This window comes from Callospermophilus lateralis, unplaced genomic scaffold (assembly GCF_048772815.1).
Source record: "Callospermophilus lateralis isolate mCalLat2 unplaced genomic scaffold, mCalLat2.hap1 Scaffold_130, whole genome shotgun sequence".
NCBI classification, from domain to species: Eukaryota; Metazoa; Chordata; class Mammalia; order Rodentia; family Sciuridae; genus Callospermophilus; species Callospermophilus lateralis.
The window spans coordinates 1,283,849-1,309,858 of NW_027512473.1; the positions used below are offsets into that span (position 1 = coordinate 1,283,849).

The following is a 26,010-nucleotide window of genomic DNA, read 5'->3' on the forward strand; positions in this document are numbered from 1 at the left end:
GCTTAGAAGTACAGAATTGAGAGCCAAATTATGTCAGTCTTCAGGCTGTTCCTTCTATTCCAACTGCATAATTATGAATAGTGACTTCAGTTTATAAATTTCTATTGTTTTAACTAATAAAAGGAGGGAGAAAATTATAATAGTCTTCCTCATACACATGTTGTGAAGATTAAATGAGAATGTTTGTGTTATATTTTATACTATTTAGCACATGCTATAAAAATACCTATTATTTTATAATATTGTTCTATCTTGTTTATTTTGAGCAAAACATATAATCTATACTTACAAGAAATTAATGGGATAATATAAGTCATCAATCAAGAACATCAACATCATACTAAATGGAAAAACTAAAAGCATTTCCTCTAAAATCAAGAACAAGACAATGCTGTCCACTCTCACCATTCCTATTCAATATAGTTCTTGAAACATTAGCCAGAGCATGCAAAAAAGAAAAGGAAATCTTAGGGATAAAACTAAATAAGAAGTCAAATGATCTATGTTTGCCAATGATATGATTCTATAAGATTCAAAAAACTGTACCAGAAGACTTTTACAGTTTATAAATGAGGTTAGCAACATAGCAGGATATAAGATCAATACCCATAAGTCAATAGCTCCCCTGTACTCCAATACTGATTGAGTTGAATAAGACATCAGAAAAACCATCTCATTCACAATGACCAAAAAAAAAATTAATACTTGGGAATTAACCTAACCAAGGAGAAAAAATAGCTCTACAATGAAAAGTATAGAACACTGAAGAAAGAAAATGGACACAATTTTAGAAGATAAAGACATCCCATATTTTTGAATAGGCAGGAGCATTATTGTCAAAGTGGACATTCTGCCAAAAGCATTGTATAGCTTTAATTCAATCCCCATCAATATACCACTGATATTCTTCAAAGAATTAGAAGAGACAATTCTTAAATTCATTTGGAAGAATAAGAGATCCAGAATAGCCAAAGCAATACTAAACAGGAAAAGAGAAGCAAGAGGAATCACAATATCTGATCAATTTCTAATCTGAAACATACTACAAAGAGGTAGTAACAAAAACAGCATGGTATTGGCATCAAAATAAACATAAAGACCAATAGAATAGAATAGAAGACACAGAGACAAATCTACATACCAATAGGTCATCTAATATTTGACCAAGGTGCCAAAAATATATCTTGGAGAAAAGATAGCTTTTTTAACAAATGGTGCTGGGAAAACTGGATAGTTATATGTAGAAAAATAAAACTAGACACTGCAAAAAACTCAGATTGAAATGTATTAGATTAAGAAAATAGTCTGGAAGCTTTAAAACTACTAGAAGAAAATATAAGGGTCAACACTCCACCATATCGGTGCTGACACCTATCCCCAAAGTGTAAGAAATAAAACCAAGAATCAATAAGTGGGATGTCATTAAACTGAAAAGCTTTTCCACAGCAAATGAAATGATTAATAGTATGAAGAGGGAGACTATAGAGTGGGAGAAAATCTTGGCCAGCTACTCCTCCTCCAGTAGGGGATTAATAGCCAGCATATACAATGAACTAAAAAAATGACCCAATCAATAAATGCGCAAAAAAAAAAAAAAAAACTAAACAGAAACTTCTCAAAAGAAGAAACACAAATAGCCAACAAATACATGAAAAAATGTTTAAGATCTGTAGCAATCAGGGAAATGCAAATTAAAAGTGCATTAATATTTTGCATCATTCCAGTCAGAATGGCAATAATCAAGACTACAGATAATAAAAAATGCTGATAAGATTGTGGGGGAAAAGATACACTTATACATTGTGGGTGGGACTGCAGACTAGTACAACCATTCTGGAAAGTAGTATGGACGATCCTTAAAAAATTAGGGATGGAGCCACTATGTGGGACCCAGCTATCCCACTCCTTTGTATTGCCCCCAAAGGTCTAACATTGATATACTGTAGCAAATCAGCCACCTCAATATTCATAGCAGCACAATTCACAATCGCTAATTTATGAAATCAACCCAGATGCCCATCAATAGATGAATGGAATAAGAAATTATTACACACACACACACACACACACACGGTTTTTTTTCCAGCATAGAAAATAATGAAATTATGTCATTTGCTGCTAAATGGATGGAAATGGAGACTATCAGGCAAAGTGAAATAAGCCAAAATCAGAAACTGAAAATTGAATGTTCTCTCTCATATGTGAAAGCTAGAGTAAAATAAAGGAAAGAGGGAAGGAAGGACAGGATATTATATAGAACCAATCAAATACAAATTTATACACAAACAAAAGGAAGTCAAGCAGAGAAAGATGAGTCAGAGCGGGGAGAGAAAATGGGAGGGCAAAAGAGGAGGAAAAAAGTGGGGGATCATAACTGAAATTGATTTCCATGCATTGATAAGTTTGTCAGGATAACCCCAACTGCTATGTATAACTATAAAGCTGTAATAAAAAAGAACATCCAAATAAAAAGAACAAAAAGCATATATAAATATGAAATTGTTTCCAGACCTCAGTGATTCTGAATTGTTTTTTACTTTTTCTTTTAAATAGTTATAGTTGTGTATAATCTTTAGTGATAATCGAAGGGAAATATGAAGAGACAGCATTTTCTTTTTTTGTTGTTGTTTTATTGGGTACCAGGGATTGAACTCAGAGGCACTTTGACCACTGAGCCAACTCCCCAACCTTATTTTGTATTTTATTTTGAGACAGGGTCTCGCTAAAGTTGCTCAGGACCTCACTAAGTTGCAGAGGCAGGCTTTGAACTTGCACTCCTCCTGCCTCAGCCTGCCAAGCTGATTATAGGCACATGCTACTGTGCCCAGCTAAGGGATGGTTTTGAAATATGCAGAAGATGAGTCTTGTTAAATTAATGTTCAATCACAAAGCTCATCCATCACCTATAATTTATTTTAACAAAAACTTTCCTGTGAGAAATTTTGCATTAGTTCTCAGGTCATTAATAAATGGTGGACAACAACTGATTTTTGTTACTATTCTCAATAGTTCATGGGAAAAAAAATATAACAGACAGTAATAAATTCACTATTCTGAGTACACTTTGGATAAATCTGGATGCTATATAATAAATACCATATCAGATTCTCATTAATTTGACATGTATCTTATATATATACATATATATATGTATATATATATATATATATATATATAAATAATATATAATATATCATATTAATTTGACATATATCTAATATACCACAAAGGAGGGTTTTTCATTCATTGCATGATCTTTGGTTTATAATTTAAAAGTTTTCCCTTCGTAAAATCTCAGCTAACCTGACGTTACATAAATTTACTTGCTATTGGTTTATGATTTCTCAACCTCAGTTGTACGAAATAAGTTCTGTGAGTAAATGCTAGGACAGCAGACACATCCTTAGCTAGAATGTAAAGTAATCTGTTCCCTTTGTATTTTGTTTCAGTGTTGTGTAGATAGCTGTAGCCTCTGAAAATTTTGCAAGGGTTTGCATCCATTTGTGGGTCAGGTCTGTATGTTTTGCCTGAGTCTCAGTCTTGTATACCAAATCAAGTCTCTTGAGTCCTATTGCTTTCTTGACACTTGCAGTTCCTTCAAAAACTGGAGCCAAATCTTAAACACTAACTAGGTGAATGAAAACCTGACCACCGGTTTAACTGCTTTTGCAAACTCTTTTTCTCTAGAAGAGGGGCTTCCTTTCTGGTGTTTTTGTTTTGTTTTGCTTGAAAGAAATTGAGAGTAGAGTTCTGCAGCTGTTCTCTGCAACATTTAAGTAAGGATGCTGGGCCTAGCATGCTCACTATAGATGAGATATCTCTCATATAAGCCTTGATATTTACCCTTTTCCTTCTCAAGACTCTCGACTCAAAATTGAATTATTTTTCCAGGGATGTTTTTATTAAAAATAAATAAATAAAATGTAATTTTGAAAAAAATCCTGTTGTCCAGTTGCTTTTGCCAAAATACTATGATCTAGTTACAGTAATTTAATATTTGCTTAGATTATTTCCATAAAGCCTATTTGGTTTTATTATGATTTTAGGAAATTCATACAGGAAGTGAACAAAAGTAGATGGATAGGCCTAAAATATTCAAATTGGGATGCATTACAGATATATTTAAGGTATGGACATATAATATCTTTCTAACTTTTGCAACATGAAATAGCAAATCTCATGGAACATTGAATATTTGACTAATTTGCCCTGTAGTCCTCATTAAAGATAGTGTTAAGCAGTTATTTATGAGACAAGCACATTTAGTTTATTGTGAAACTCATGATTATACATCTTTCCAGGTTTGAGGTGTTTTTATTTAATATTTGACCATTAATAAATGGCAGCTTGGCATCAGAACAAGAAAAACACTAAAATTTGAAAACTGAGATATAATCCTTGATATTTACCCTTTTCCTTCTCAAGAGGAAATCCATGTATTGAAATACTATTATATGCTATGAGAATTACTGAAGCCATTTTATTTATCTGACCTTATTGATTATTTGCAACATTATTATGAGTAACAAGTGATTTATATACAGGGATTGAGGTTCAGGAAAATCAAATTGCCTAATTTTATGCACTTTCAGTTTTTAAACTTATTGAGGCAACCTTAGAAAAAATATTTTGAGTCACATGAATTAATTGTTTTTCATTTAACATATTTTAAAATGTCAACCTAAATATTATTGATATGTTGGCTTAAATAATTGTCTTTTTTATTATAAGGATTCTTAGCAGCCTCCCCAGCATCCATCCACTAGATGTCAGTAGGACCCACCAGGTAACACAAAAAAATATGTCAAGATATTGACAATTGACATCTTGCAGGCAAAATTGCCCTAAACTGAGAACCACTGTTATAAATTCACACAATAAAATAAACAAATGAGTCAGGACATCTTAGCTTGCATGGGTCCCTGTCCCTTCCAAATGACAGAAGTATTTATGCAGCATATTGAGAAATATTAAATTTGGATGATTCAACTTTATTGAAAGCTTAAGTTTTGACTCTACTTTTATAATATTTAAAGATGAAGATGCTAAAAGAGCAGCACTTGCACAGATCAACATTATTGGACACTAAATAAATAAACTAAGTGCTAGACAGTGAGTCAATGCCTCAGAGAGTTATTTATTTAGTCTTACATCAGGCCACAAAGTATATACTAGTGTCCAGTGTAACTAATGACACTGGAAAATAGAAAGTGGAGTTTAGTTCATCAAGGTGAAAATGCTCTTAGAAGTACGAGATCACTGAGTCTCATGCAGGTTGATCGCAGGATCTGCTCCTGAACTGCAAATATGGCAGGTTACAATCAAATCACTCAAACTCTTGTGCTATGCATTTAAAATGCAGTTCATCTGAATTAAAATTTGATGACAGTGGAATATATTTGACCCAAGTATAAGACTTGGAGGGGAAAAAGAATGGAAAACTATCTAACTGTGTCCTATACTGATGACATATATAAAGGACAATACTGGGTTAAAAAATATATAATTAGGGCTGGGATTGTGGCTCAGCAGGAGAATGCTCGCCTAGCACAGGTGGGACCCAGGCTTGATCCTCAGCACCACATACAAATAAAATGTGTTGTGTCCATACACACCAAAAATAAATTTAAAAAAAAATACATGTATATAATTAAAATAAATTCCTCCTGTCTCCCTTATTTTTTTTAACATGGCTGATAGAAAATTTACACTTACACATGTAGCAAACATTCTAAATTTACATTATATTGTTAGTAGACAGCATTGGTTTTCTCTTTATTATACCCACTCTTAGTTTCAAAGTTAGTATGAGATTTCTATGATACATTGCACATGAAAGATTAAATAAACAGAACTAACTTTGTGTATCTAATAAAATGATATTAGAAATTAAAATCAAGTTTCTTGAATGTTAGATGATTTAGGCTATCAAATGACATTCTAATTGCCATGACTGAGTGTTCCCAACAGTCAGATACAGTTGCAAATGTTTGTAATATAAAAGATAATTTAGCAAATAAAAATCACTAAATTATGTTTCCATCCATATTTTAAAATAATGAGTCAGGAAGCAGGATGTGCTAAAATCCCTTTAAATATATTGTGCTTCACATTTAGAATTGAACATTGATGTCAACACATCTCTGTCATAACTATCACTTTGGCCTTAACATCTTTAACCACTCATTTTCTTCTCATTTATATAATTGAGATCATAACACTGATCTGAATGAGTTGTTCTGATTAAATAAGGTAGGTCAATAAATAATATGGCACAGTGACCTATAAAAATGCCATTTAGAAAATGCAAAAATTATTGCAGTTTTTTCCTTTCATTATTATTAGCATCTTAATGATTATTATTGCCACTGTTACTACAGCAGGGTTTATATACTGTGCCTAAGAGATGGCAATCAAAAATTTCAAGTTAATAAAATAAAAAGAAATATTTATTAAATGAATGAATAAAGGACTCACAGCAATTGAAAACATAATCAAGTGTATTTTCATTGATCATTACTGCCTATAAAATGTCTAATTTTCTTAATTTAATTAGAATCGATATATTTGCTTATCAAATGTGCTATTAGTGAATGGACTGCATTTTAGACTACTGAGAATTTAAGAATATAGTACTAATCCAAATGATTATTAACTACTGATAAAATACATTTTTTTTCCAAAATACTTTGCTCATTGTACATTGTGAAATTAATTAGTTATGGCTTATTCTCTTCAATTTGCATGTTCATTCTCCTGGTAAAAGGCTCAAGATAAGAGGTGGCCAGGAATACATTTGTAATCTAAAATTTGTTTTATTTAATTTTTATTTGTTGCATATTTATTATACAGAATTGTGGGTTTTAATATGATATGTTCATACATACTTTAAAACAAAATATGATCAATTTAACTCCCCAATACCTTACTCGCCCTACCCTCCTCCCTACCTCAGTCCTTCTTTCTCCATCTTAATGATCTTGTATATTTACAGTGTTCTTTTTTTTTCCTGTTATGAAATTTCTTTTAAATTGTTTATATCTTTAAACCTGTTTTATGGAATTATGTGTATTTATTATCAGTTTGCTTTTTATTGTAAATTGACAAAGATAATGTGAAGATGAAACCTGATTTCTTGAAAATAGAGTACATGGATGCCATCCTTCCTCATTGTCCTGGGCTCAACCTTATGTGTGATGGGCACTTGCATCGAACACCCAGCAAGCAGTCGCCATGGGTACAGAGGCAGGCCATTGGTCTTCTGAAGAAGGTTCTATCTGAACTTAACATTCCTTCACATAAGTAATTGTAGGCAATATAATTAAAAAAATACACTACTAATAATCACATTTTGATTAAAAAAACAGAGAAAAGAATAAAATGCTTTAAAAACATCCAACAGTGCTGGGGCTATAGCTCAGTAAATAAATAAAATAAAGGCATGCTGTCCATCTAGAACTACAAAAGTAAATAAATAAATAGCAAAAAAAGAAAGAAAAAAAGAAACCCACAGTGAATTCTTACACTACCATTCATTCTGAGTAATAGTCTTCAAAGATACAAATATCACAAAAAAGCCATTGCATTTTATATTTTAATATTTTATTAGGAAAATATTTAAACCAAAACACTAACTGAAATGGAGATATATTTAGAAGTAAATATTCAGCAAATGATGAGAAATTAGATTATCACTAGAATTTGATTTTTATGTCTCATTTCTAACAACATTAAATTCCATCTTGAAGTATAGGCTCTTTTAGAATAGAAAAAAATTGATTTGGTCTTGGGTGTGTCCACTGAGACTCATTATCATTCTCTGTATGTACAATTAGGCATGTAGTCACACAAATTTGTACAAGAAAAAAAAGAATAAATGTATGAATTATAAGGGCAGAGCTAGGGGGTCTTAATATATCCTGAATTTATTTTGAGGATTTGAAGTGTTAACAGTTGACATTAAATACACAGTGATTGGAAATATTTCTCAGGTTTTAGAAGATTTTTCTATATAGCCCTTTCTGATGAAGTATTTATAATTTGTCAAATTATATTTTGTATCATAAAAATTTACCTTTAATCTAGCATCCTTTTATTAAGTTCTAAACAGAGAGGAGTGAATTGTTAATTATAACAGTGCATTTTCAGTAAAATATTAAACTAAATGTATAAATATAAAGATGTTTGTTAATCACAGCTCCTGTCTGAATAAAATATGCCTGAAATATTTCATTTTATTTTGAATAACAGTGAACTCATCAACATATAGTTTTAGTTCATTTGTTTAGCACATTTTCAAGTGTTTCAAATAAAATTGATAGTTCCTTTTTTATTTCTTCTTTTAACTCTATTTTGTTTTATTTTTCTAAAACTTAAAAAAAAATTCTAAAACTTTCTTCAGAATGAGCATAAATTACCATTAAAGGCCACTTACTCTGTGGGAAGCGAGGTGGATTGTCATTGATGTCTGTCAGTGTGATGTTCACTGTGGTGGTCCCAGACAAACCTCCCATCTAGCCACCCATGTCTATGGCTTGGATGACCACCTGGTATTGTTCTCTGTTTTCTCTGTTCATATTTGGTAAAGCAGTTCTGATGATACCTGAAGAAAATACAAATACTTTCATTATTCTAACTGGATGTTCAGTTATTATTTGATTCAGCTCACAAGTAGTATTTTTAGACTAGTGAATTTTTAAAAGATATTCTTTTGATATTGATTTCTATTAATTGTAAAAATAATTCCATATAAATATTTTCTGGCAGTTCCCAGTGTATTCTAGAGTCATCTGAATCCATGTATAAAAACATGAAAACAATTACATTTCCATTAGCATATTTGATATTTTAACATTGAGTTTTGTCATCTTTAATTGTGGCATCCTCAGACTTTCCTGAGTATTAATGCTTTGTTCTCATTCTCCCCTCTCTGTACTAATAAAGATGACAAAGATGGTTAAATGAATGAACACCGATTCATTATTCCTGACCTGTTTCCGGCTCCACAGAGAAATAGGGCTGCCCTTGAAGTATGCTGTAAATGACTCTGGCGCTGTTCCCATAGGAAGGGTCATCGGCATCTGTAGCTGTGACTTGCACCACAGAAGTACCTGAAGTATCCAAACTCAGCTTAGTTCTGCACAGTACCAGAAGGAGGAGCAAAAGCACTCGTTTTCATTGAAGACTTCATTGATGTTTGTCTTTAATAATGACCACTTAATAAAACTTTTACATATAATTTGGATGATAATCAATTATATGTGTGTGTGTGTGTGTGTGTGTGTGTGTGTGTGTGTGTGTATTTCATGAACTACTAAAATAAAGTTCATATTTATAAGGGCTTTATAGTAAGATGATAAAGTATAAATATTTGATTTTTATATTTATATAGTGTTACTGCAGTTCAACTTTAAGTTCAACTGCATAATCTATATTTAATCAACAGTATTTTATGTATAAAATAGATAATGCTGCAGTTTTTCAAATGTTAACAAATATGATCATTTTTCAAATTCTCAGTTTTGATATTTAAATTTATTTTTATATAATAGATTTGTTTTTTAAAGGCATATCTAAGCACAAAGTAATAAGTCTGTTCTCTTCCTCACCCCTGCACTAATTAACTCTAAAAATAATTACCATCTGATCTAGAATACATCTTTATGAATATATTAAATTCTAAACTTAGAAACAATCTAAGATGATCCTAATTTTTATGAACTACTAAAATCTAATAAAGTTCATGATATTTATAAGGGCTTTAGAGTTAGGTGATTGTCCCAAGCCCTTGAAATTTAGTAAGTAAACATTAAATAACAATCCAGACCAAATCTTTTGAGAATTGCAGTTTAAAACATTACTATTTAAATTGTTACATGTAAAAAAAAAGTCATCATAGCGGTCACATCAGTTTAAAAAATGTACATACATTTGAAATGTGTGTATTTGTATTAAATTCAAATGTGTGTCTCTCTAAAAATATTATCTGAATTTCTTGGTGCATTTAATTCTTTGTCATCCTCTATCTAATTAAAAATGACAGTATTAGCATTATTCTCCTACAAATATGTTTATTTTTATTTAAATTGAAAAAGTAAACTCCACTTTCTTGAATTTTACCCTTTTCATGACTTCTGTTTTATAAGTTTCAAAATTCAACCTTGTAATTCTCTACCAGCAAATGATTAATTGTGTGTTTTCAACTGGAGGTTTATTTCAATTTGAGATTCATATCAGCAGGTTTAAATATATTGTATATTTTTATATACATGTATATTTTATGTATACAAATACATATATGTATGTGTATGTATACATATATGTGTTATAATAAATGAGTATCTTAATACATAATAAGAAATAAATCAGTAATTGAATTCCATCATTTGGTATATATAGATAAGCTAAATAAACTCTTTTGGTAATTTGTAACTAATACACATAGCTAAAATTCTACATTGCATTAAAAGTAATATTTTTCTTGTGTGTATGTGGTACTGTAATTAAACCCAAGGCCTCGTGAATGCTAGCCAAATGGTCTTCCACTGTGCCATAAACCCCAATCTTTCTATTTATTTGAGACAGGTTCTCAGTAAGCTACTCAGGCTGGCCTCAGGATTAGAATTCTCTTGCCTCCATCTCTCCAGTGACTGGCTTTACATGTGTGAACCACTGCAACAGGCAATACTATTCTTAAAATCATTGGCCACCTATATCTGCAGGTTCTTTATTTTAGGACTCAATTTTCCTAGGTTCAAAAATATTTTTTAAAAATGTATATCTACTGAATATGAGTAGAAGTTTTTCCTGTAATAGTCTCTATCCAATGTAGCATAGCTACTATTTCTATAGCATTTTCATTGCAGTAGGTATTATAAATAATCTAGAAATGATTTAAAATACATGTGTGGATGGGTATTCATTGTATGCAAATACTGTGCGATTTTATATGAGGAAATTGAGCATCCAAGAATTTCAGTATCTGTGGGCAGCCCTGAACCAGCCTTTGTGGAAAGAAAGAGATGACTATAATTATATCCTAGGACAGAATTTTACACAACTGTTAAACAAATCCATGTGACATAAAATTAATATTCTCACATTTTTTATTGAAAGTCAATTTTTAATTAATTTTTAAAAGAAGATCTATCATATATATATATATATATATATATATATATATATATATATATATATATGATTTACAAATTCACAAGCACTGTGAAATGAATTAATTTCTTTTTTCCTTATTTCCTAACTAAAATAATGTTAAACATGTAGTCTTGATAAGGAATATAAAAAATGTTTTCAGTTAATTTATCCTAATATTTTAAGTATTTCTTGAAATTTTTCATGTTTTAAATATCTTCATAATGCTGTAAATAAACTTACCTACAACAGACATTTCAGGAACACTAGCTGTGTAAATTTCTTCTGGAAATGTTGGTTCATTGTCATTGATATCATGGATTTTTATCATAAATTCAGATTCTGGCTACACTGGCCGCAGAGTTCTTCTGTTAATTGCTTGCGCACGTAGAGTGTAAAAGGCCATTTCCTCCCTATCAATTCTTCTTGTGGCATAAATATCACCTGTTTTTTTATCAATAATAAAAAGAGTTCCAGCTCCATCTCCAGATAAAATATATTTGAGTGATCCATCTCCTTTATCTTGGTCTGAATGAAGCTATGGGAAATAAAAGTGAGCATATCCATGATAACGTTTAAAGGCGAATAATGCTGAAAGAATTCAAAGAAGGTCCTTCAAATCCCATCACAGAATAATGGGGTCAGTAATCTTACTTCTGGAAATGAGAGTTGAATAGGTTTGATAACGCTCATTTATATGCTTTAAGCACCAGGAATAGTCTTTTATGTATCATTGTGATTTTTTTTATAAATGGGAAAAAGTAATAAAATGAACCAAATCCCTTCTTCCCTTTACTTGGTAAATAACCATTTTCATGGGCAAATAAATCTGATTGAGACAGCAACCATCAGTCTTGATGTGTTGTTGTAAACAGTTCTCTCAATCTTTTGCTGTATGGAAAAGTCTTTAACTCTCATATTTTGCAGGAATTTCACCTTCTACAAACTTATTATTAGTCATTGTATTTCTATCAGGGAATTAGAAATATTTTAGGATTTGTAAGATAGACAAAGCTGAAAAGCATAGTGTATACTTTAGGAAAAATATACACCATTTTTGGTTCAAACAAAAGACAGAGACTACCTCATAAATGTTTGTAGGTCTCATAGCACAAGTTCAGATAGAAATCTACAAAAAAACACACAATATATATGTCGTAAGTCAAATTAAAAATTATTTGATACTTATTACTAAAAAAAATAGGAAACTATAAAATAAAAAATGTTCTGGCTTCTTGCCTTATCAAATCTATCTTCTTAAAATCCTTAAATGGCAAGACAATGCAGGGCAAGTCTTTTTCTTTCTTCCTTGCTTGTGTCCAAAGAAAACCACACTCAATCTTTCAAAATTAATTCACATCAAAGAGCTTTGCATGCATCCACATGGACATCCCATTCCAGTACCATCAGAGTGAGTACAAATGCAAACCCAGGAATCTGTGTGTCATGGGAAAGTTCCGTATATTCTGCCTTTCACCAGATACCCACCTATAAGGTCAGCCCCCAGACTTATGGATACAGGTATCAGTGAGTGAATTTGGTCTTAAGAAGACTTGGAGAAGAGATACCCATAGAACCTAAAGGAAGCCCAAGGATGTTTGAGCAGGTAGTAATGTGTCCCTCATGCATTGTGGATTATAAAAATGGATATGGATTCTAGTGAGTGTATCTCTTGCCTTCCACTGGATTTGTGTCCTTAAGGAATGAGGTTGGCCATAGGAAGCACGAAGTTTGGCTTTGAAAACCACAAGGATTGTAAGGTTTTCTTCACTTGTAGCACACAACCAGTAAACATTTTTATGTTAGGATTACAGTTTTATTATTTGAAACAAAATATTACACTTCAAATTTTTATTATTTGCCTTAAGATATATTTAATAAATTGTAGATTTTTCTTAATTTCTAATATTAGCACTATCAACAAAAGTAGTTTGATTTTTAATGATTATCAGTAATTTGTATTTACCTATCAACTCTTGAAAAATATTTTTATTTCTCTTATTTCAGGATTGATAACTCATTATTACAAATATAATGCAAGACAGAAAACCCAAAAGGCATATTCACTTTAGAGACAAAGATAAAGAAATTAGAGAACAAAATTTTAAATACATTTTTAGCTATTCATAAACAGTAAGGTAGGGGTGGAAAACTCAGGAAATATCTACTTTTAACTGAAAAGCTCTTAGAAGTAACATATGATTGTGTTGTCCAGGGAACCATTCTCAAAAAGTCACAAGATTGATGCTTTTTAGTAAATGAAAATGCACATAGTTGCTGGGAAACTTTCCAATTATATGCATGTACCACACAGTGGCAATTTTCCATATGGCAGATCTAGGCATTGCACATTTCTTTCTGCCTGGGAATCAAAATAATTCAAGAAAAGAGCATTGATAATATCAATATCCATCATTTGAACAGATGACTTTATGGTTTGCAATAGACAGTTCTGATTCTTTTTATTCATTCAGTAATTTGAATGGATAAATATTTGTTTATTATCAGAAGAGTCAGGTACAACTAAGTGAAATCAAAAATTTCATTCTAGTTCAATGAAAGATTCAAACAAAGTGTGGATGGATATTCACAGGACAGCTACCAAACTAGCCTACAGGAATAATGGAGGGTTTGTTAAGTATACACAACCAAACTACCCAATTAAGAATAAGAAGACATTTGAACTAGGAAAAGTTTTCCATTTTACAAATTTTACATCTTAGAAAAGAGGATGAATATAGAACATAGATTTTGGTCAAGGATATAAAGCAAGATATGAAACTGATTAAAATCAGTTCAACTATTCTAATCAATAAAACATATTTATAAAGCTGCTCATATGGTGAGATATTAATTTCTATAATGCTGAATTTTAGAATATAAATCACAGCAGGATTTTTACCTATACTTATATTATACTACAGAGAGTAAAAATTAGATCCTATAATTGGATCACATACTGTGGGAGTTTCCATTGGATTAGAAAATTGTACATGTAGCAGGGAATCAAAGAGATGAGAATTGTAAGTCAGACTGTGACATTAAAAATTGGAAAATGAAGGATGTCTACTTTCTCCAACAGAAATATAACTAAGAGAATAAAATAGTTATAATTCTAACCATCGCATTAGTTTTCTCTATGTATTTGTGTTTTATTGTTAAGAAACTATCGACAATAATTTTTTGAACTATACAATATTGAAGTAATGATAATTTGTATTTAAAGAAAACTTTACTTACAGAGGGCCACAAGTAAACTCTATTATATTAGTTAAGAGTAATAAATAAATAAATATATTTTTTTTAAAAAGAGTAAAACATGAAGCTGGATGTTGTGATGCACGGCTGTAATCCCAGCTACCAGGGAAGTTAAGGCAGGAAGATTTGCAATTTGAGACCACCTTTAACAACTTAGTCAGACACTGTCTCAAAATAAAAATTAAAAAGGGCTGGGGATGTAAATCACTGAAGAGTGTCCCTGCATTAAATTTCAAGTACTGCAAAAAAAAAAAAAAAAAAAAGACAGTAAGCAAAGGAATTTAAAAAAAAAAAGAAACAAAGAAAAGAAAAAGAAAAACAAATGTTGGAACTGAGCACGTAGCTCAGTGGTAGAGCTTTTGGCTAGCATGTCATGTGTGAGGCACTGGGTTCAAATATCAGCACCACCTAAAAATAAATAAATAAAATAAATGTATTGTGTCCATTTACAACTAAAAACAAACAAAAAGAAAACAAAGATTAAAATGACCTTATTTACTGTCTTGATATTAACCTCTGTTTAATGATAGAAGGGTTTTTAAAAAATTGAGAAATGTATAAGTAAAAAACTAAAATTGATATCTGTCATATTAAATGAGTCAGAGAAATGAATTCCTATACTCTTGAGATTGGAGAAAATGCCTCTTCCCGAAGATAAAACCCATGGTTGTTAAAGGCAGCTCCTTGCAGGGACACTGAATGCTGATGCTTTCCTAGCAGATATAGGAAGAGACAAATGGGCAATCCTTCTCCTCTATTTTTACATATCTCCTTAGTTTTCCAATCATCTTTTCTGAGCAGACTCTATTCACATGTCCACTGGCATTGTTTCCTTCCGTCATTCTGTGTATGTGTGATACAGTTTATTTCTTGTTCTGCCTCATTTACTAAGTTCAGACAATAATTAATTATTATGATTGCAACCCTCTAATTACTCTTCCTTTTTTTATTTGGATATGAGGCGTCAGTGCTTGAATTTGTTAAACATTTAATTGAATAAGATCACTTATTTTTGTTGCAGAGAAGAGGCATCAATGGAACATGTGTTAAAAAACTTATCGCATCTATTTACAGAGAAATAACTTTCATAAGAACTTGTCTTGTGCTATTTTATTATATGAGACTAAGTTTTCTTTAAACAGGGAAAAAATATTAGATTATTATGGCTTTAGTTTCTCACTAACACCTGTTTTGCGGTGTGAAACATTTGTGCCACAAATCTTTAAGAAGAAATTTATGATAATACTGACCTTTTCTTTCCTTGAGGAAAGCCTATTAAAAATTCACAACCTGCTGTGTTACTTGTAAATTCACAAGCAGATAAAGGACATGGCAAGATACATGACAACTAATGAAAATAGAACAACTGGTACTGCACTGCACATTTAAAAGTCATCTTCCTATGCCTTAACTTTATTCAGATATGTTTAATTATAACATCATTATGTTTGTTTATATTGACTAGTTGTAATATTTAAAACTAAGCAATCCATTTATATTAAAGAATTATTTGAAATATAAATGATTAATAAATGCCTGGTAATTTGAAATGTAGCACATATCTGATATTTTTATAGAATTTCTAATAAAACAGTTATTTGAGATATTTACATAAAATAAAGCTTATAAGCTAAAAGGAACTCTGGATTACCCAGTTTAGGAACTAGAGAGTCAATTGTTTATTACATGGAAGTTAAATCAAGAGTAAACTCCAGGATGGGTTCATGTTGGAGGATCCTTGTTTCACAGTGTTCAGTCTGCTATAATCAGCTCCACAGACACATAGTTTCTATACAACAGAAATTTACATTCACAGTTCTGGAGGCTGGAAAGTCCAAGAACAATGTGTCAGCAGATTCAGGGTCTGCTGACACCTTCTCTTCCGTACCTTCTGGCTGTGCCCTCCATGGCAGAAGGAACCAGGGGTCTGCCTGAGGCTTCTTATATAAGGGCACTGTACCCATCTTATTCCTGAAGGCTTTTTAACCTGCACATTCTAACCACCACCCAAAGGCCCATCTAATACCATCACCTTGGAGGATAGGGATTCAAAATGTGAATTTAGGGTGAAACATATATTCAGACCATAGCAAATCTTTTACCTCTTGATAGCAGTTCATTTTTTTTCTGTTCATTCATAAAATAAGAAAATATCACTAAAACAATAAAAGAATCTATCTTCAGAGTACATAGACATTTAACATGTTACTGAAAGAATCCATAAAGGCTTTTACCTCATTTTTCCACTTTTGGCTAGAAAAAAATATTGAAAAAATTTAAAAGTGAAAATAAATACCAAGCCAGTCATAGTGGCACATGCCAGGGGTTTAGGAGGCTGTGGCAGGAGGATCACAGGTTCAAAGCCAGCCTAATCAGTTTAGAGATGCTGTAAGCAACCTGGTTAAACCCTGTATCAAAAATAAAAGGGGATGAGGATATGGCACAGTGATTAAGTGCCTTTGGGTTCAATTCTTGGTAGGAAAGAAACTAAAGAAAAGAAAAGAAAAGAAAAGAAGAGAGAGAGAGAGAGAGAAAGAGAGAGAGAGAGAGAGAGAGAGGAGAGAGAGAGAGAGAGAGAGAGAGAGGTGGGGGCGGTGGGGGAGGAAGAGAGGGAGAGGGATAAGGAAAGGAAAAGAAAAAAATACTAGTACTTCCTGTAAAAGTCAGATGACTAGTTCTGAGAAATTTCTTCTATTGTTTATAATGTGAGATTCTTTCTTATTCAGAATATTAAGACCATTTTAGATATTGGTAATTGTTAGTATTTGACTCCAGTCCAAAATCTGAGAAATAATTGTATAGATAAGTAGAATCACATTTGTAGTGTTTATAGTTCTCTGAAAGATGAATTTTGATAAAAGAATCAAGAGAACTATAACATACATTCTCTGAATTTAACAATTTCAGTTCATTTTCATGTTCATTGTTGTAAAAATATCAGATATTGTTGAATAGTTTCTGACATACAACGAGCATTTTATGATTGATTTTCTTTCAAATAGCTTAGATATTTTATTGTTGCTGAAAAGAAATCTAGAATATAACAGATATCCTTTGTGATTCTGGTGGTATCAACATTAACATACTGCTCTTACTGGTTCAGTGAATTATATCTTATGAAAAGTAAGGCAATGACTCAAATAACCAAATTCAATAAAATATACCAGTGAAGGTAGCCTAGCATCAGAAATCAGCTGAGAGCACATTAATGCCAGCAAACACAATCTGGTCAGAAATAAATAAATAGTTAATCTTTTTTGGGGGCTGGGGAAGTAAAATATGGACAGGGTGGTTGGCCTTGCAATTATGAGCCCCTGACTGGTGACCCTAATCTGGATTGTCAAGGAAGTTTGGGAGTTCTTTCTGAAGCCATTAAGAATTCCTCAAGACTCTTCAAGAAATCAGTTTTCATATCAGTGAGTGCTGTACAATTCTAGAAGGTACCACCTTTTAGAAAATCAGTTAACTAGCCAGGGATGATGGTGTATACCTGTAATCCCAGCAACTTGGGAGGATGAAGAAGGAGTTATCACAAGTTCAAAGTCAGCCTTAGCAACTTAGGGAGGCTCTAAGCAACTTAGCAAGACCTTGTCTCAAAATTAAAAAAATGAAAGGGCTGGGATGTGGCTCAGTGGTTAAATAAAACTGAGGTAAATCCCCAGTACCAAAGAAGAGAAAGTTTAGTAAACTTACATCTTGAAGCATATCAATTAGGGTTTTTTTTTCTAGTACAGAAAAACAGCGAGAAAACATCAAAAGCATTGATTTTTTTTCATAGACATATTTTTATAGGCATTATCTACTTCAGAGGCCCACAATTAAAAAAGAAAAAAAAAACCACCATTCTATATGGCAAGAACATCAGTGTCATGTATAATATACAGTAGACATATTATTTCTAACTTGGGAGATTATCCTTTGTAAATAGAGTTACATTATTTAATAGAGTTATATTATTTAATAGAGTTATATTATTTAATAAGTTAGTATCTTCCTTCTTATAGTTTTGAAAATGAGTAAATTCTGCAAACTATTCCTTTGTGGTCCAAAAAAAAAAAAATGGTGGACATTGATACCTTATTTTCCCACAGTTTAGAAAAGTCTTAACAATTGTGGATTTACAATACATACATAAAATATGTATATATTCAAATATATATGAATTTTTTTTGTGTGTGGGGGATACTGGGGAATTAACCCAGAAGCACTTTACAACTGAGCTGCAAGCCCAGATTTTTTTTTTTTTTTTGAGACAGGAGCTCACTAAGTTATCCAAGGCCTTGTTAAGTTGCTGAGGCTGTCCTCAAACCTGCAATCCTCCTGTCTCAGCCTCCCAAGACACCGGGATTACAGATGTGTGTCACCATGCCTGACTTCATTTTTTATTAATTATGTGAAAAGAGATTGAAGAATAATTAGTAAAGGAAGATCATGTCAATTCTATAAACTGTGAAAGCAACTGAGAATATTTCTGTCCACCTCTTCACCAAAAAAATGTGTGATAACAGATGCTATGAAAGGAAAGTGAGGGCTAGGAATAAATACCAATGGAAGGAGTTTATTTAAATATTTCTTGAACTGAAATGTACTACACCAAATTGAAGATAATGGTGAAAATTCTGCACGTGGTGTTTTATGATTTCAAGAGAATTTAAGAATAGGCTACAAAGGGTGATTTGAAGGGGTTGCTAAGCCCATAGAGGTCCTTTGTGTAGGGAGGAGAACTAGAAAGAGGAGTTTGGATGTTTATATTCATACGTTTAAAGTAATTATTAAAATGAGAATTGTTTTAAGATGCAATAAATGTTATTGTATAAAAAACTTAATTATATGTATGTGGTATGTATGTGTGAAAAATACAAAAACAATACTGAATGCAGTATCTGATAGATGCACAGATCCTCTGAAATATAGGGCATTAGGTTAAAATGGAAAAACTTATTCTAGGTTAACTTTCTGTGTTTTCCTAATCAAAAGAATAGAGAGATCAAGATATGAGGCTGTCATCAATAAAGCAGGCTGCTTCTCTGGCTGAGACATCTGCACCTTTATCAGATAGAAAGACAAGTTCCCCAGAACTACTAGATGCCATGTGTCCATAACTTCTCCCCTTATCCATTGTGCAAAATTCTTACTCCGCCTTCAAGGTCATAACTGTGATCCTACATAAATTGATTTCTAAAGTACATTTAAAACTTGTGTCTCTTTCCTTCTGCCTGAATTATAATTTTAGTATATGAATATATAAATTCTCTATATTTTATTCATAACTACGTATATAAATTATGTGTATACATATATGTATGTAAATACGTGTATAAACTTTCAAAACACATGTGACAATTTTGAAATATTATTTCTGTAAGTCATCCTGAAAGAAAATATGTATTTATTTTTAGGACAGGAACCAAGCCTTCTATTCTTTTGGACTCTTAATAATAAATACAGTATATAGTACGTCATTAACTATTACTAGAAGGAAATGAACATTGCAGTCAAATGCCACTATAAGGGCCCATTTTGTGTAGGGTTCGTTCGTTAGTTTGTTTTTTGTACTGTGACTTGAACTCCAAGGTGCTTTACCCTTGAGCTACATCATCAGTCCTTTTAAATTTTATTTGGAGGCAGCATCTTACTAGGTTGCTTAGTTAGGATCATGCTAAATGTCTGAGGCTGGCCTTGACTTCTCCTGCCTCAGCTTCAGGTGCCACTGGGATTAGAGGTGTGTACAAATACACCTAGCCCATTTCTTAAAAATCCTCAATATTTTGGATGAGTGGAAAAGTTAAAGTTAGATGATGAAAAGTGGGGATCAACAACTGCTTAAGAAAATCTTATTATTCATATTGAAGAATATTGAGGTTATAAGTTAAGACAGGAGCTCAAATCAACTATGAATATTAATCAATGGGAATATGATGCATACATGGATTACCAAGAAACATATTTAATTTTTGTAGGAATAAGAATGCAAATATAGGGTTGGGAATATAGCTCAGTTGATAGAGTGCTTGCCTTGAATGAATAAGGCCCTTGGTTCGATCCCCAGCACCACCAAAAAAAAAAAAAAAAGAGTGCAAATCTAGCCAGGTGTAGTGGTTCACAACTGTAGTAATCCCAGTAGCTTGTGAGGCTGAGGCAGAAAGATTCAGAGTTCAAAGCCAGCCTCAACAAAAACAAGGTGCAAAGCAACTGAGAGAAACCCTGTCTCTAAACAAAATACAAAAATAGGGCTCTGGATGTTGATCAGTGATTGATTGCCCCTGAGTTCAATCCTCAGATGCCACTCCCCACCCCAAAAGGATGCAAATTTAAATTTTCTCTGAAATTGTCAGGGTATCATACACCTCTCTAATTTATCTTAGGAACAGCATTACTCAGGTTAGTAATAGCAGGCTCACTTTCCCATTGGTGGCATGTACAATAACCAGATTGATTTAGAAACAATCCTATTGCTATGGCCCCATCACTGTATATACAACAAGAACCAGAACGTGAGAGGAGAAATGTGTGCAGAGGTAACTAATGACCAGAAACAGTTTTCTCCCCTGAAAAACTGGCCATTCTTGCTATAGGTTTGAAGTGAAGACCTGTGGTTGACCAAAGAAGAGGGTATTTCTGGGAATTAGAGACCCAGAGCTCACATAGCATCAAAGGGCAAACACTGTTGAAGCAAGGGACTTCAAGCACATTATCATTCTTCAGCAAAAGACTTAAGATGTGTTGAATTATGAGTCTGGAGGGAGGCTTAAGAATAAGGCTGAAAGCTTCAGAAAGCAGAACACAACTGTCCATATTACTAGAGACTAATGGCTATTAGGTTCAAAACAAAAAAATCATATAAAAGTAGGAAATAGGTGAGAGTGGAGAGTCCTCCAAGGAATGGTAAATTGAACTGACGATTTATATGTTTTTCTCTAAAGGCATTCAATCTCAGTGCTTCTTAAAGTTTAAAAATACAGACCTGGTCCCGTGGCGAACGTGCACTGCCAGGAAGAGAAAGCAGGAGATACATTCTTCATGCAAAGCTGAAATGGCAAAACAGACAGCCGATCTACTTTTGGAGAATTTGTCAATCATTGATGAAAATGTGTGTGTGTGTGTGTGAGAGAGAGAGAGAGAGAGAGAGAGAGAGAGAGAGAGAGAGAGAGAGAGAGAGAAAGAGAAATTGGTTCATGCAATTGTGGGGACAGGCAATTTTGAGATCTGTAAGGAAGGATGGGATTTTTAAAATTCTAGTAAGACTTGATGTTGAAATCTCAAGTCAAAAACCCATATGACAGAGTAGCAAGATGAAAACTCAAGCTGCATTTCTGTTAGAATCTTGAGAAGTCTTCTTTAGGATCCCTCTGTCTTTGATTTTAAGCCCTTTAACTAATTGGATGAGTCCCAGACACATTGTGGAGGTTAATCTATATATGTAATATTTACTGATTAAAATTGTTAATCCTATTTAAAAATATCTTAACAGCAATAGTAAGACAAATATTTGACCACACAATTGGGCACCCTATCTTTATCATGATGATCACAGGTGATAAGCAAATAATATGAGAAAAACCTTCCCAGTAATAGTACTAACACTTGTCCTAAAACAAGTGCATCATTTTCATCCTCTGAACAAATCATGGCTCTCCAATTCAGTTAACTGTGATTATCAAACTACTCATTCAACCAAAAACCTAGGCTGGGGACCTAGACCAGTTGGTAGAGCACTTGTCTCACATGCACAAAGCCTTGGGTGGGTTCCATCCCAGCATCGCCCCCTTCTCCCCCCAAAAAAAGTCTAAGCAAAGTGAAATCCTAGGAGTCACTGACTCTTCCCCCTTGCTCTACCCTTTTATTCCACAAGTAAAACCCTTCTGGCTTCAAGATATATCTTCAGTTGCTTCTCATAATCTCTACTGTTGCTATTTGAATGCCAGTCTCCATAGTTTGCCACTGAAGCTCTTGAAGCTGGTCACTCCACTTCTATTTTTGTCCTTCCAGGATTACTCTCTACCTTCTAGCCAAAGAGATCATCTTTCAGTGTAAAACAGTGCATGCCACTACTTTGCTCAAAATCCATCAGTGGATTCCCCTTGTACTTAGAACTTTATCTAAAGCCCATAACTTAATTTATAATTAATTATAAGTAACTTAAAATTATTTATAATTAATTCATAATGATGTAGCCTCTGCCTGTCACTTTGACTTCATACTCCTTTCAACCAACTATACTCAAACTGGCCTGTTTCTTGAATATACCCTTGCTATTTTTATGAATGAGATCACCCCTTCACTTATTTTTTTGTACACTATACAATTTTCCTCTGTTGTGAATTCATATCTTTCTTCCCTCTCTGTTCTTCTTGATCTGCTTGACATATTCTCAATTTTAAGGGTTTCTTTATACATTCTGATATGACAATTTATAGTTATGTCATTAGAAATGACTTCTTTAAGTTTGAGATTTTTATTTTATCATTGATAATAGTTTCCTTTGTCCTAGGGAAATGTTTAATTTTAATATAGTCAAATTTATCAATCATTCATTATATGATTATTATTCTCTGTATCTCTTTAAAGAAATATTTTTCTAACTCAAAATCATATATTTTGAGCCATAAAATTCTCTCTTTTAATATTTTATAAGTTTTCCTTTTGACATTGGATTCACTTTTACCATCTGAATGTGTGTGTGGATGTATGTCTATGATGCTATACATATCACAAAGGCCTATTTGTATTTCTAATCAGCATTCAAAAAAGATTGTTCTTAAGCCATTAATTCTTAACTGTAACTAGATCATCAATGTATTTTTGTCTGTTTTAGATCCTTCCATTTTGCTCCATTTGTCCATTGGCACTGCTGTGGTTTGAATGTGTCTCCCCTTACACTCCAATAAGCATTTGGTGAGAGCTGAAACACCAGTGCAGCAGTCTTGGCATATGAGGACAATGAGGGAAGGTTAGGCCATTAGAGCTCTGCCTTAATGAGAAAGTTAATGCTGTTGTTACAAGAGTGGCTTCCTTATCATGGAAATAGGTTTAAATAAAATGACAAGTTTGGTCCTCTCTTGCTTTCTCATCCTCTCATCTTCCACTATGAGATAATGCAGCAAAATTGTTCTTGTCAGATGCCAACTGTTTGTCACGGACCTTGGCATTCTCCAGATACGTGAGAAATATTTTTTTTTTCCTTACTCAGTTTCTGGTATTTTGATAAAGCAGCACAAAACAAACTAAATTATGACAGGCATGATTATTTCATTAAAAACACTCTCAATTTGTTGTAATAATTATTGATATCTGTTCAAATAAATAATAATTTCTATCTATTTTTTAAAAATGTCTTGGCATTCTTGGTTTATACCATATAGATTTTTTAATTAGTATGCAACATTCTGATATAATAGCAAAACAATCACTATAGAATAATAGAATTATTGCTTACAATTACACTCAACCACAGGCTTTTCTATAACTGCCTATGTTTTTGCCTGGACAGTGAGGTCAACCAGGTTTCATCTTTTTCAAGACACATCCCCCAGAGTCTGCTGATATGATCCAAAAGGGAATTTGTGAGATTCAAACTGTGTTTATCTCTGTCACCCTGTGATAGTTCTTCATCAGTGCCCTGTGTCTTTCCAACTCCAGTATGTTATACCCTTATTTTTTTTTTTTCATTTCGATGTGATAAATACTGAGTATATGTGCACTTATTCTCTTGGGCAGAAAGAGAAGCCTGGATATTGTTTTTCTTGAATGGACAACTTCTTTATCTTCATTTTCACATTACAGTAAAAAAAATAAGCTATAGCTACCAGGCGCATAGGCGCATGCCTGTACTCCCAGTGGCTCAGGAGGCTGAGATGGAAAGATCGCAAGTTCAAAGCCAGCCTCAACAAAAGCAAGGCACTAAGCAACTGAGTGAGAACCTGTCTCTAAACAAAATACAAAATAGGGCTGGGGATGTGGTTCAGTGGTTGAGTGCCCCTGAGATTAATCCCCTGTACCAAAAAAAAAAAGTTATACTTATTCTCACTTCTGATCTTTTGTATAAAACTCATGGGTTTATTTCCTTCTAAAAGTTTGCAGAAATTTTTGTTTATCCAGATTTCCGAAAGTTTATAGTATTAAAACTGCAACACACTCACCAAGTCCTTTCAGTCAGCAGCCTCATACCATTCAGTTATGGGACATTCTAATAAAAAATTTTATTAGTGCCCCTCTCCTCCATTTTAACATTCAACATTTTTGGACATCCTATTTATTCAGACATCAATCCTCATCATTTTTCCTTTAATTCCATTATCCCTTAGCTTCTATTTTTTTCTTTGTCTTCATGTTTTATTCCCTTGACTGTGTTTGTTACATTTCTCTCCAAGTCATATATTGAGAATTTTATTTCCAAAGGCATATTCTTCACCTATGATACTTCATTTTTAATTACATATATAATGCACAGTAATTTCCATAGGGGTATCCAACAATCTTTTCATCATATAACCTCTTTTAGTAACTTATCACTCCCTAATCAAGAGAAAGAATTTTATATCCTTTCTATGGTTTCCACATCAAGAACACAATTCCTCTCCCCCTGAATCTCTTGTAATGAACAGAATATACCTAAGGGGAAGCTTCAAGAATTCTCATGCTGAATGAGAAAAGATGGAGAACCTTTTGCCTTGTGAACTGGGTTTCTTGCACTATTGCACTGAGCAGTTATTATGTGATTATTTGAGTTGCTCTGATGTCAGCATGCTATGAGGAGCACCAACTAGCTCTTACTTAATCCATATAAGTACAGGGAGCAAAAACAAGAATGAAGGGGAGAAAAAGAAAAAGAGTTAGGTACCCAGTTATCTGTCAGACACTCCAGCTGCTAGGCCACTCACGGAGTGCACCTTCATGAAAAACTCAGGTTGAATCGTCCAGTCAAGTTCTTACTTTTGTCCTGAATCATAGGCATCATAACAGCTACTTAAATTACTATTGTTGTGCTAAATCATTAAATTTAGTGGGGTTAGTCAACAAATATATATAGTACTTACATTGAATATTTTCATACATGTGGAATTGACCTTTTAATTTTTTTTGCATATTCTCTAATTCCTTCAAATTATTTTTTCCCCATTTGTTTACTTTCTTTGGTTTTTTGGAATGGTTTTTCTTTAAAAATTTTGGTTGATAGTTTCACTAAGGTAAACAAAGCAATGTTCAAAATTTTATCTTATAAAATTTTAGAAATTATTCCAATTTATTCTTTTCTTTCTTCTCATTTTGTGTACTGAGTATTTTACTTCTTTTTTTTTAAGTATTACACATTTTTTAAACATTCTATTGTTGTTGTATATTTTTTAAAGATTAGGTTCAACAGTAGGTAGTCACACTTACTATATCACCTCCAGGGAAATATATGATTGCCTATTTTATTTATGTCATTAGTAGATTTGGAAAGCTGGGGAGATAGGGATGCAAACCCAATCAATACAGTTGATGACTGTGGAGAAAGTAAATTCAATAAACATTGAGTTCAAATTAAAGGTGAAAATAATGCCACTTCAGCCTCAGCATTCTTCTGTAGTGCATTTCTGCTGAAGTGATGGGGGTGACTAGCAT

At 32.6% G+C, this 26,010-nt stretch overlaps 1 protein-coding gene across 1 annotated transcript in view; it reads right to left on the reverse strand.

Annotated features, from left to right (window-relative positions):
• Positions 1-16,370, reverse strand: part of LOC143389982 (cadherin-10-like) — a 95,431-nt gene extending 79,061 nt beyond the window's left edge. Inside the window, 4 exon segments of the mRNA XM_077108072.1 lie at positions 8,435-8,602; positions 8,991-9,110; positions 11,392-11,686; positions 16,215-16,370. Coding sequence (XP_076964187.1) covers positions 8,435-8,602; positions 8,991-9,110; positions 11,392-11,686; positions 16,215-16,370 — 739 coding nt within the window.
• Positions 16,371-26,010: the final 9,640 nt, after the last annotated feature.